The sequence below is a fragment of the Streptopelia decaocto genome (genome assembly GCF_964273445.1).
Source record: "Streptopelia decaocto genome assembly, chromosome: 28".
NCBI classification, from domain to species: domain Eukaryota; kingdom Metazoa; phylum Chordata; class Aves; order Columbiformes; family Columbidae; genus Streptopelia; species Streptopelia decaocto.
The window spans coordinates 486,066-499,093 of record NC_138683.1 but is presented as its reverse complement, the minus strand read 5'-3'; the positions used below and the strand labels follow the sequence as shown (position 1 = coordinate 499,093).

At 62.0% G+C, this 13,028-nt stretch overlaps 1 protein-coding gene across 1 annotated transcript in view; it reads left to right on the top strand.

The window, feature by feature from the left end:
• LOC309450757 (uncharacterized protein) overlaps positions 1-12,356 on the top strand; it is a gene marked incomplete at its 3' end in the record, with an annotated part of 53,150 nt that extends 40,794 nt beyond the window's left edge. Inside the window, 11 exon segments of the mRNA XM_082073849.1 lie at positions 559-693; positions 1,511-1,703; positions 3,611-3,786; positions 3,957-4,093; positions 5,417-5,567; positions 7,816-7,984; positions 8,055-8,209; positions 9,177-9,300; positions 9,932-10,077; positions 10,836-10,966; positions 12,251-12,356. Coding sequence (XP_081929975.1) covers positions 559-693; positions 1,511-1,703; positions 3,611-3,786; positions 3,957-4,093; positions 5,417-5,567; positions 7,816-7,984; positions 8,055-8,209; positions 9,177-9,300; positions 9,932-10,077; positions 10,836-10,966; positions 12,251-12,356 — 1,623 coding nt within the window.
• Positions 12,357-13,028: the final 672 nt, after the last annotated feature.

The following is a 13,028-nucleotide window of genomic DNA, read 5'->3' as shown; positions in this document are numbered from 1 at the left end:
GGGACCCCCCAACACCAGGGAAGGGTTTGGGGGTCCCAGGGACACAGGGAAGGTTTGGGGGGGTCCCAGGACTCTGGGGGGGACCCCCCAGGACTTTGGGGACCCCCCCATGATTTTGGGGACCCCCCATGATTTTGGGGGCCCCTGACCCCCCAGGGACACCCCAACACCAGGGAAGGGTTTGGGTGATCCCAGGGACACAGGGAAGCTTTGGGGGGGTCCCAGGACATTGGGGACCCCCCCATGATTTTGGGGACCCCCCAACACCAGGGAAGGGTTTGGGGTTCCCAGGGACACAGGGAAGCTTTGGGGGGTCCCAGGACATTGGGGACCCCCCCCCATGATTTTGGCGACCCCCCATGATTTTGGGGACCCCCCCATGATTTTGGGGAACCCCCAACACCAGGGAAGGGTTTGGGGGGTCCCAGGGACACAGGGAATATTGGGGGGGGTCCCAGGACTTGGGGGGGATACCCATGGACTTTGGGGACCCCCCCCGACTTTGGGGACCCCCCCATGGTTTTGGGGACCCCCCCATGATTTTGGGGACCCCCCCAGCGCGACGTGGCCGGCGACGCGTCCGAGTCGGCGCTGCTGAAATGCATCGAACTGTCCTCGGGCTCCGTCAAGCTGATGCGGGAGCGCAACAAGAAAGTGGCCGAAATCCCCTTCAACTCCACCAACAAGTACCAGGTACCTCGGGGGGGGGGGCCCAAAACACGGGGGGGTCCCCAAAACCCGAGGGGACCCCCCAAAATTGCAGCGACCCCCCCAAAACTGCAGCATCCCCCCCAAATCACAGGGTCCCTCCCATGGGCAATCAGGTCCCTCCAGAGCTATTGAGTCCCCCCTATAGCATTGGGGGGGTCCCTATAACATTGGGGGGGCGCTATAGCATGGGGAGGGTCTCTATAGCATGACGGGGGTCCCTATAACATGGGGGGGTCCCCAAAACCCTGGGGGTCCCCCCAAAATTGCAACATCCCCCCAAATCTCCCATCTCACCCACATCCCCCATTGCACCCAATTCCTGGGGGTCACCCCCAAATCCCCCCATGGGCACCAAATGAAAAGGGGGTGACGGATGTTGGGGGGGGGATGGATGCGGGGGGGTTCCCCTTTTGACCCCCCCATGTCCCCCCCCAAGTCCCCCCAATTTCCCCCCAAACCCCCATCTCACCCACATCCCCCATTGCACCCAATTCCTGGGGGTCACCCCCAAATCCCCCCCTGGTGGCCAAATGAAAGGGGGGTGACGGATGTCGGGGGGGGGGATGGATGCGGGGGGGTCCCTTTGACCCCCCCCATGTTCCCCCCCAAATCCCCCCCCCAAATCCCCCCAATTTCCCCCCAAACCCCCATCTCACCCACATCCCCCATTGCACCCAATTCCTGGGGGTCACCCCCAAATCCCCCCATGGTGGCCAAATGAAAGGGGGGTGACGGATGTTGGGGGGGGGAATGGATTGCGGGGGGGTCCCCTTTGACCCCCCCATGTGTCCCCCCCCAGCTCTCCATCCACGAGACCGAGGACCCCAACGACAACCGGTACCTGCTGGTGATGAAAGGGGCGCCCGAGCGCATCCTGGACCGCTGCTCCACCATCCTGCTGCAGGGCAAGGAGCAGCCGCTGGACGAGGAGATGAAGGAGGCCTTCCAGAACGCATACCTGGAGCTGGGGGGGCTCGGCGAGAGGGTCCTGGGTACGGGGGGGGCCCTGGGGGGGTCCTGGGGGGGTTGGGGGGGGATACAGGGAGATTTGGGGGAGATACGGGGGGATTTGGGGGGTCCCTGGGGCAGCATCCCCTGGGGATGCAGCTGCAGTGGGTACCAGGGAGGAGGAGGATGATGATGATGGGGATGGGGCCAAGGGGGATATGGGGGGTGTGGGGGACTTGGGGGGGTTTCTGGGTATTTTGAGGGGGGGTCCTGGGGGGGTTTGGGGGGGATACGGGGAGATTTGGGGGGTCCCCGGGGCAGCATCCCCTGGGGATGCAGCTGGGTACCAGGGAGGAGGATGAGGATGATGATGATGGGGATGGGGTTGAAGGGGATTTTGGGGGGTTTGGGGGCCCTTGGGGGCTGGGGGGCTTGGGGGGTGGTCCTTAGGATGTGGGGGGTCCTTGGGGGGATTCTGCAGGGGTTTGGGGGGGATACAGGGAGATTTGGGGGGGGATACAGGGGGATTTGGGGGGTCCCCGGGGCAGCATCTCCTGGGGATGCAGCTGCACTGGGTACCAGGGAGGAGGAGGATGATGATGATGGGGATGGGGCAAAGGGGGACATGGGGGGTGTGGGGGACTTGGGGGGGTCCTGGGTATTTTGAGGGGGGGTCCTGGGGGGGTTTGGGGGGGATACGGGGAGATTTGGGGGGTCCCTGGGCAGCATCCCCTGGGGATGCAGCTGCACTGGGTACCAGGGAGGATGAAGATGATGAGGATGGGGTTGAGGGGGATTTTGGGGGGTTTGGGGGCTGGGGGGACTTGGGGGGGGGTCCTTGGTATGTGGGGGGGTCCTTGGGGGGGTTCTGGGGGGGGTTTGGGGGGGATACAGGGAGATTTGGGGGAGATACAGGGGGATTTGGGGGGTCCCCGGGGCAGCATCCCCTGGGGATGCAGCTGCAGTGGGTACCAGGGAGGATGAAGATGATGGGGATGGGGTTGAGGGGGATTTTGGGGGGTTTGGGGGCCCTTGGGGGCTGGGGGAGCTTGGGGGGGGTCCTGGGTATTTTGAGGGGGGGTCCTGGGGGGGTTTGGGGGGGATACAGGGAGATTTGGGGGAGATACAGGGGGATTTGGGGGGTCCCTGGGGCAGCATCCCCTGGGGATGCAGCTGCAGTGGGTACCAGGGAGGAGGATGATGATGGGGATGGGGTTGAGGGGGATTTTGGGGGGTTTGGGGGCTCTTGGGGGCTGGGGGGGCTTGGGGGGTGGTCCTTAGGATGTGGGGGGGTCCTTGGGGGGGTTCTGGGGGGGGTTTGGGGGGGATACAAGGAGATTTAGGGGGCGATACAGGGGGATTTGGGGGGTCCCTGGGGCATCATCCTCTGGGGATGCAGCTGCAGTGGGTACCAGGGAGGATGAAGATGATGGGGATGGGGTTGAGGGGGATTTTGGGGGGTTTGGGGGCTCTTGGGGGCTGGGGGAGCTTGGGGGGGGTCCTGGGTATTTTGAGGGGGGGTCCTGGGGGGGTTTGGGGGGGATACAGGGAGATTTGGGGGAGATACGGGGGGATTTGGGGGGTACCCCAGGCAGCATCTCCTGGGGATGCAGCTGCACTGGGTACCAGGGAGGATGAAGATGATGGGGATGGGGTTGAGGAGGATTTTGGGGGGTTTGGGGGCTGGGGGGACTTGGGGGGGGGGGTCCTTGGTATGTGGGGGGGTCCTTGGGGGGATCCTGGGGGGGTTTGGGGGGGATACAGGGGGATTTGGGGGGTCCCTGGGGCATCATCCTCTGGGATGCAGCTGCAGCGAGTACCAGGGAGGATGATGATGCTCAGGGGGGGATATGGGGGTTCAAGGGGGTCTGTGGGGGTTCCGGGGGGTCTGTGGGGTTTCAGGGTGATTTGGGGGTGCAGGGGGGGTCACACCATGTTTTGCCCCCCCCAGGTTTCTGTCACTTCTACCTGCCCGAGGATCAGTACCCCAAGGGTTTCGCCTTCGACTGCGACGACGTCAACTTCGCCACCGACAACCTGTGCTTCGTGGGGCTCATGTCCATGATCGACCCCCCCCGCGCCGCCGTCCCCGACGCCGTCGGCAAGTGCCGCAGCGCCGGCATCAAGGTCAGACCCCCCCGCACCCCAAAAACCCCCCCGAACCCCAAACCCCCCCAGCTGATCGCGGTGGCCGCCCCACCCCACCCAACCCCATTGCCAGGATCCCCTTGGGCTCCCCCATCTCTGGGCCCCCAGGGACCCCCCCAGCGGGGTGTGACCCCCTGTGCCCCCCCCAGGTGATCATGGTGACCGGGGATCACCCCATCACGGCCAAGGCCATTGCCAAGGGCGTGGGGATCATCTCGGAGGGCAATGAGACGGTTGAGGACATCGCGGCGCGGCTCAACATCCCGGTCAGCCAGGTCAACCCCAGGTATGGGGAATGGGGGTACGGGGGGGTCTGGGGGTGCTCAGCATCCTGGACAGCCGGGTGAACCCCAAATATGGGAAAATTGGGGGTACAGGGGGGATTTGAGGTGCTCAATGTTCTGGGCTGCCAGGTCTACCCCAGGTTGGCTTGGGCTGCCAGGTCTACCCCATATAGGGGTGTTAACATTCCTATCAGCCAGGTGAACCCCGGTACGGGGAATTGGGGGTACGGGGGGGTCTGGGGGTGCTCAGCATCCTTATCAGCCAGGTGAACCCCAAATATGGGGAAATTGGGGGTACAGGGGGGATTTGAGGTGCTCAATGTTCTGGGCTGCCAGGTCTACCCCAGGTTGGCTTGGGCTGCCAGGTCTACCCCATATAGGGGGTGTTAACATTCCTATCAGCCAGGTGAACCCCAGGTATGGGGAATGGGGGTACGGGGGGGGTCTGGGGGTGCTCAGCATCCTGGAAAGCCGGGTGAACCCCAAATATGGGGAAATTGGGGGTACAGGGGGGATTTGAGGCGCTCAATGTTCTGGGCTGCCAGGTCTACCCCAGGTTGGCTTGGGCTGCCAGGTCTACCCCATATAGGGGGTGTTAACATTCCTACCAGCCAGGTGAACCCCAGGTACGGGGAATTGGGGGTACAGGGGGGTCTGGGGGTGCTCAGCATCCTGGACAGCCAGGTGAACCCCAGGTATGGGGAAATTGGGGATACGAGGGGAATTTGGGGTGCTCAGCAGCCCAGGCTTCCAGGTCTACCCCAGGTGCCAGAGTATTGGGTCACTCAGGCTGCCAGGTCTACCCCACATATAGGGTTATGGGGCAAAACTAGGGGTACAGGGAGATCTGGGGGTGCTCAGCATCCTTATCAGCCAGGTGAACACCAGGAACGAGGGGATTTGGGGGTACAGGGGGATTTGAGTTGGTCAATGTCCTGGGCTGCCAAGTCTACCCCAGGTACAGGGTTACGGGAAGTGGGGGTACAGGGGAGATTTGGGGAGCTCAGCATCCCCATCAGCCAAGTGAACCCCGGGTACAGGGGGGTTAGGGGGTGCTCAGCATCCCCATCAGTCAGGTGAACCCCAGGTACAGGGGATTTGGGGGTACAGGGGGGATTTGGGGTGCTCAGCATCCCAGGCTGCCAGGTCTACCCCACATAAGTCTGGGGGTGTTGTCGGGCTGCCAGGTCTACCCCTGGTATGGCGAATTGGGGGTGCAGGTGTTTGGAGCTCTGGGGGTGCCAGGTTTTGGGGGGCGCAGGTTCTGGGGGTGCAGGGTTCCGGGGGTGCAGGTTTGGGGGTTCAGGGTTTCGGGGTGACCCCAGGGACGCCAAGGCCTGTGTGATCCACGGCACCGACCTGAAGGACATGAGCTCGGAGCAGATCGACGAGATCCTGCAGAACCACACGGAGATCGTGTTCGCCCGGACCTCCCCCCAGCAGAAACTCATCATCGTCGAGGGCTGCCAGCGGCAGGTGGGACCCATCACCCCAAAAACACCCCAAAATCACCCCCAAAATCACCCCAAATCAACCCGAGCCCCCCAAAATCACCCCGAGCCCCCTGGGGCTCCCCAAACTCCCCTGACCCCCCCCAGGGCTCCCCAACCCCGTCATCATCCCCTGAGGTCACCCCATTGTCATTGAGGGGTGTCAGCAGCGGGTGGGACCCCAAAATCACCCTGAGCGCCCCCCTGGGTCCCCCCAAGTGTCCCCATGTCCCCAAGGTGCCACCATGATCATGTTGGGGATAGAGACGTCCCCAAGATGCCACCATGATGGGGATGGTCCCCATGTCCCCAAGATGCCACCATGATCATGATGGGGATAGAGACGTCCCCAAGATGCCATCATGGTGGGGATGTCCCCAAGGTGCCATCATAGTGGTGACAGTGATGTCCCCAAGATGCCACCATGATGGGGATGGTCCCCATGTCCCCAAGATGCCACCATGATCATGTTGGGGATAGAGATGCCCCCAAGATGCCACCATGGTGAGGATGGGGATGGTCCCCATGTCCCCAGGATGCCACCATGATGGGGATGGGGACGTCCCCAAGATGCCACCATGATGGGGATGGGGACGTCCCCAAGATGTCACCATGGTGGGGATGGTCCTCATGTCCCCAAGATGCCACCATGATGAGGATGTCCCCAAGGGGCCATCATAGTGGTGACAGGGATGTCCCCAAGATGCCACCATCATGGGGATGGGGATGGTCCCCATGTCCCCAAGATGCCACCATCATGGGGATGGTCCAGATGCCACCATGATGGGGATGGGGATGGTCCCCATGCCCCCAAGATGCCACCATGACAGGGATGTCCCCAAGATGCCACCATGATGGGGATGGGGATGGTCCCCATGTCCCTGAGATGCCACCATGATGGGGATGGGGATGGTCCCCATGTCCCCAAGATGCCACCATGATGAGGATGTCCCCAAGGTGCCATCATAGTGGTGACAGGGATGTCCCCAAGATGCCACCATCATGGGGATGGGGATGGTCCCCATGTCCCCAAGATGCCACCATGATCATGTTGGGGATAGAGATGCCCCCAAGATGCCACCATGGTGGGGATGTCCCCAAGGTGCCATCATAGTGGTGACAGGGATGTCCCCAAGATGGGGATAGGGATGGTCCCCATGTCCCCAAGATGCCACCATCATGGGGATGTCCCCAAGGTGCCATCATAGTGGTGACAGGGATCTCCCCAAGATGCCACCATGATGGGGATGGTCCCCATGTCCCCAAGATGCCACCATGATGAGGATGGTCCCCAAGATGCCACCATGGTGGGGATGACCATGGTCCCCATGCCCCCAAGATGCCACCATGGTGGGGATGGTCCCCATGTCCCCAAGATGCCACCATGGTGGGGATGGTCCCCATGTCCCCAAGATGCCATCATGACAGGGATGACCATGGTCCCCATGTCCCCAAGATGCCACCATGATCATGGAGGGGATGGTCCCCATGTCCCCAAGATGCCACCATGATGAGGATGGTCCCCAAGATGCCACCATGGTGGGGATGACCATGGTCCCCATGCCCCCAAGATGCCACCATGGTGGGGATGACCATGGTCCCCAAGATGCCACCATGATGGGGATGACCATGGTCCCCATGCCCCCAAGATGCCACCATGATGGGGATGGGGATGGTCCCCATGCCCCCAAGATGCCACCATGGTGGGGATGGGGATGTCCCCAAGATGCCACCATGGTGGGGATGACCATGGTCCCCATGCCCCCAAGATGCCACCATGGTGGGGATGGGGATGGTCCCCATGCCCCCAAGATGCCACCATGGTGGGGATGGTCCCCATGTCCCCAAGATGCCACCATGGTGGGGATGGTCCCCATGTCCCCAAGATGCCACCATCATGGGGATGGGGATGTCCCCAAGATGCCACCATGGTGGGGATGACCATGGTCCCCATGCCCCCAAGATGCCACCATGGTGGGGATGGGGATGTCCCCAAGATGCCACCATGGTGGGGATGACCATGGTCCCCATGCCCCCAAGATGCCACCATGGTGGGGATGGGGATGTCCCCAAGATGCCACCATGGTGGGGATGACCATGGTCCCCATGCCCCCAAGATGCCACCATGGTGGGGATGACGCTCCCCATCCTTGTCCTTCCCATCCTCCCGTCCCCAAGACGCACCCACCACGGCGCCGTCCCCACGCGTGACGTCCCCGTCCCCGTGTCCCCAGGGCGCCATCGTGGCGGTGACGGGCGACGGCGTCAACGACTCCCCGGCGCTCAAGAAGGCCGACATCGGCGTGGCCATGGGCATCGCCGGCTCCGACGTCTCCAAGCAGGCGGCCGACATGATCCTGCTGGACGACAACTTCGCCTCCATCGTCACCGGCGTGGAGGAAGGTCAGGGCGGCCCCGCGGGGGGAGGGGGACGATGGGGACGCCCCGGTGACCCCCCCGCTGTGTCCCCAAGGCCGCCTGATCTTCGACAACCTGAAGAAGTCGATCGCGTACACGCTGACCAGCAACATCCCCGAGATCACGCCCTTCCTGCTCTTCATCATGGCCAACATCCCGCTGCCCCTGGGCACCATCACCATCCTCTGCATCGACCTGGGCACCGACATGGTGAGGGGGGGCCCTCGAGTCGGGGGGGGCGCCCCAAAATCGGGGGCACCCCAAAACACCCAACGTGGGGCCATGGGGGCGTCTCCAGTGGCCTTGGGCACCATCATCATCATCACCATCATCACCATCATCACCATCATCATCATCACCCCCCCAACCTGGTGACCAGGGGGGGTCCCCAAATCATGGGGGGTCCCTAAAATCCTGGGGGGGTCCCAAAAACCTGGGGGCACCCCAAAACACCCAACGTGGGGCCATCTCCAGTGTCTCAAGTCATGGGGATGATGATGATGATGGTGCCCAAGGCCAGTGAGCATCATCATCATCATCATCATCATCATCATCATCATCATCATCATCATCATTGATTTGGTGACTAGGGGGGGTCCCCAAATCATGGGGGGGTCCCTAAAATCCTGGGGGTTCCCAAAATCCGGTGGACACCCCAAAACACCCAACATGGGGCCATAGGGACATCTCCAGTGTCTTGAAACTATGGGGACACCCCCTGCCGTTGGGCACCATCATCATCATCATCATCATCATCATCACCACCCCCCCAATCTGGTGACTGGGCGGGGGTCCCCAAAACATGGGGGCGTCCCTAAAATCCTAAGGGGGGTCCCCAAAGCTGGGGGACACCCCAAAACACCCAACGTGGGGCCATGGGGGCGTCTCCAGTGTCTCAAGTCATGGGGATGCTCACTGCCCTTGGGCACCATCATCATCATCATCATCGACCTGGTGACTAGGGGTGGTCCCCAAATTATGGGGGGGGTCCCTAAAATACTGGGGGGGGGTCCCCAAAGCCGGGGGACACCCCAAAAACCAACATGGGGCCATCTCCACTGTCTCAAGTCAGGGGGACACCCCCCTGCCCTTGGGCACCATCATCATCATTGACCTGGTGACTGGGGGGGGGTCCCCAAAATCCTGGGGTGACCCCGAACCCCCCCGTGCCCCCCAGGTTCCCGCCATCTCGCTGGCCTACGAGGCGGCCGAGAGCGACATCATGAAGCGGCAGCCGCGCAACCCCCGCTCCGACAAGCTGGTCAACGAGCGGCTCATCAGCATGGCCTACGGGCAGATCGGTGCGATAGGGGGCGATAGGGGGCCGATAGGGGGCGCTATGGGGCCGATAGGGGGCGATAGAGGCCAATAGATGGCGCTATGGGGCCGATAAGTGGCGATATTGCGCCAATAAGTGGCGATATCGCGCCGATAGGTGGCGATAGGTGGCGATATAGAGCCAATAGGGGGCGATAGAGACCAAGAGATGACAATACAGGGCCAATAGGTGGCGATATCGCGCCGATAGGCGGCGATAGAGGGCGATATAGAGCCAATAGGGGGCGATAGAGGCCAATAGATGACAATACGAGGCCAATAGGTGGCGATATCGCGCCGATAGGTGGCGATAGAGGGCAATATAGAGCCAATAGAGGGCGATAGAGGCCAATAGATGACAATACGAGGCCAATAGGTGGCGATATCGCGCCGATAGGTGGCGATAGAGGGCAATATAGAGACAATAGAGGGTGCCAGAGGCCAATAGATGACAATACGAGGCCAATAGGTGGCGATATCGCGCCGATAGGTGGCGATAGAGGGCGATATAGAGCCAATAGGGGGCGATATGGGGTATTGGGAGGTTTAGGGTTCCCGGATTTTTTTTGGGGTGGGTTTTTTGGGGTCCCCCTGACCCCCCCGTGTCGCCCCCAGGGATGATCCAGGCCCTGGGGGGGTTCTTCTCGTATTTCGTGATCCTGGCCGAGAACGGGTTCCTGCCGTCCTGCCTGGTCGGGATCCGGCTCAGCTGGGACGACCGAACCATCAACGACCTGGAGGATTCGTACGGGCAGCAGTGGGTGCGTGGGGGGACCCCAAAATCCACCCCGGGACCCCAAAATCCACCCCAGGACACCCAGAATCCAGCCTGGGACCCCCAAAATCCACCCTGGGATCCCCAAATCTACCCCAGGACACCTGAAGTCCACCCCAGGACACCCCAAAATCCACCCCGGGACCCCCAGAATCCACCCCAGGACACCCCAAAATGCACCCCGGGACACCCGAAATCCACCCCAGGACACCCCAAAATCCACCCCGGGATCCCAAAATCCACCCCAGGACCCCCCAGAATCCACCCTGGGACCCCAAAATCTACCCCAGGACACCTGAAGTCCACCCCAGGACACCCCAAAATCCACCCCGGGACCCCCAGAATCCACCACAGGACACCCTAAAATGCACCCCGGGACACCCGAAATCCACCCCAGGACACCCCAAAATCCACCCCAGGACCCCAAAATCCACCCCAGGACCCCCCAGAATCCACCCTGGGACCCCAAAATCCACCCCGGGACCCCCGAAATTGGGGGGGTCGGGGGTTCAGGGGGGTTTGGGGGTGTCGGGGGAGTGATTTTAGAGGGGGGGGGGGGTCCCTGCCCCCAAATCCCCTTTTATGGGGGGGTCCAAACCCCCCCAAATCACTATACGAACCTCCCCAATGGGTCAATGTCTATCTCAGAATTGGGGGGTCGGGGGGATGTGGGGGGTTCGGGGCGGGGTCAGGGGGTGTCGGGGGGTGTTTTTTGGGGGGGTCTCACCCCGTGCCCCCCCCCAGACGTACGAGCAGCGCAAGGTGGTGGAGTTCACGTGCCACACGGGCTTCTTCGTCAGCATCGTGGTGGTGCAATGGGCCGACCTCATCATCTGCAAGACGCGCCGCAACTCCGTCTTCCAGCAGGGCATGAAGTACGGGGGGGGGGCCCCGAAACGGGGGGGGGGTCCCCGAAACTCGGGGGGGTCGCTGAAAAAATTGGGGGTTCGCCAAACATCGAGGGGGGCTGCAAAGCATCAGTATCTGCATCCCTGAGCATCCCTGGGCAGTGGTACCCAAGGGGGTTGGGCATCACTGGGGATGCTGGGGGGGATTAATTTGAGGGGGGGGTCTCTAAAATGAGGGGTCCCTGAAACGTGGGGGGGGGTCCCCGAAACATGGGGGGGTCGCTGAAAAATTGGGGGTTCGCCAAACATCGGGGGGGGCTGCAAAGCATCAGTATCTGCATCCCTGAGCATCCCTGGGCAGTGGTACCCAAGGGGGTTGAGCATCACTGGGGGGATAAAGGATTTGGGGGGGGGTCTCTAAAATGAGGGGTCCCTGAAACGTGGGGGGGGTCCCCGAAACATGGGGGGGTCCCCAAAAATATGGGGGGTCGCCAAAAAAATTTGGGGTTCGCCAAACATCGGGGGGGGGGGCTCCAAAGCATCAGTATCTGCATCCCTGAGCATCCCTGGGCAGTGGTACCCAAGGGGGTTGAGCATCACTGGGGGGATAAAGGATTTGGGGGGGGGGTCTCTAAAATGAGGGGTCCCTGAAACGTGGGGGGGGTCCCCGAAACATGGGGGGGTCCCCAAAAATATGGGGGGGGTCGCCAAAAAAATTTGGGGTTCGCCAAACATCGGGGGGGGGCTCCAAAGCATCAGTATCTGCATCCCTGAGCATCCCTGGGAGTGGTACCCAAGGGGGGATGTGAGCATCTAATGGGGGGGATTAATTTTGGGGGTGGGGGGGTCCCTAAAATGAATGGGGGGGTGTTCTGAAGATGTGGAGGGGTCCCTAAAAATGGGGGGGTCGCCAAAAAATTGGGGTTCGCTAAACATCGCGGGGGGGGGCTCCAAAGCATCAGTATCTGCATCCCTGAGCATCCCTGGGTACCCAGGAGATTAGGGGGGGTATGAAGGATTTTGGGGGGGGGTCCCTAAAATGGGAGGGGGAGGAGGTGGGGACACCCCTAAAAAACACAGAGGGGTCCCCAAAATAATTGGGGGTCCCCAAAATTTTAAGGGGGGGGCTCCAAAACCTTTGGGGTTGGGTCAGAGCATCCCTGAGTGGTACCCAGGTTGGGGGGGGGGGGGGTGTTTGCACCCCCCTGGAAACCCCGGGGGGGGCCGGATTTTTGTGGGGGGTTGGGGGGCGATGCGGGGGGGTCCCCGGGGGTTGGTTGATTTTTGGGGTGTCTGTGTGTCCCCCCCCAGGAACAAGATCCTGATCTTCGGGCTGTTTGAGGAGACGGCGCTGGCCGCCTTCCTGTCCTACTGCCCCGGCATGGACGTGGCGCTGCGCATGTACCCGCTCAAGTGAGGGGGGGCACCCATTTGGGGGGGGGGCACCCCAATTGGGGGGGGGCACCCCAGTTTGGGGGGGGGGGGGACACCCCTGAGATAGTGACACCCCCCCCCCCCCCATGACACCCATTTCCCCCATTAAATTTGGGGGGGGGACACACACACCCCTGAGATCATGACCCCCCCCCCATGACACCCACACACCCCCCATATTAAATTTGGGGGATGACACCCCTAAGATAGTGACCCCCCCATTAAGTTTGGGGGGGACACAAACTCCTGAGATAGTGACACCCCCCCCCCCCCCATGACACCCCCCCACCCCCCATTAAATTGGGGGGGGACACAAACCCCTGAGATAGTGACACCCCCCCCCCCCCAGTGACACCCATTTCCCCCATTAAATTTGGGGGGGACACACACACCCCTGAGATCATGACCCCCCCGCCCCCCATGACACCCCCCCCCCTATTAAATTTGGGGGGATGGCACCCCTGAGATAGTGACCCCCCCTTCCTGCTATGACATCCCACCCCCCTATTAAATTTGGGGGGGGGACACCCCTGAGATAGTGACCCCCCCCCATGACACCCACACACCCCCCATTAAATTTGGGGGGGATGACACTCCTAAGATAGTGACACCCCCATTAAATTTGGGGGGGGACACCCCTGAGATAGGTACCCCC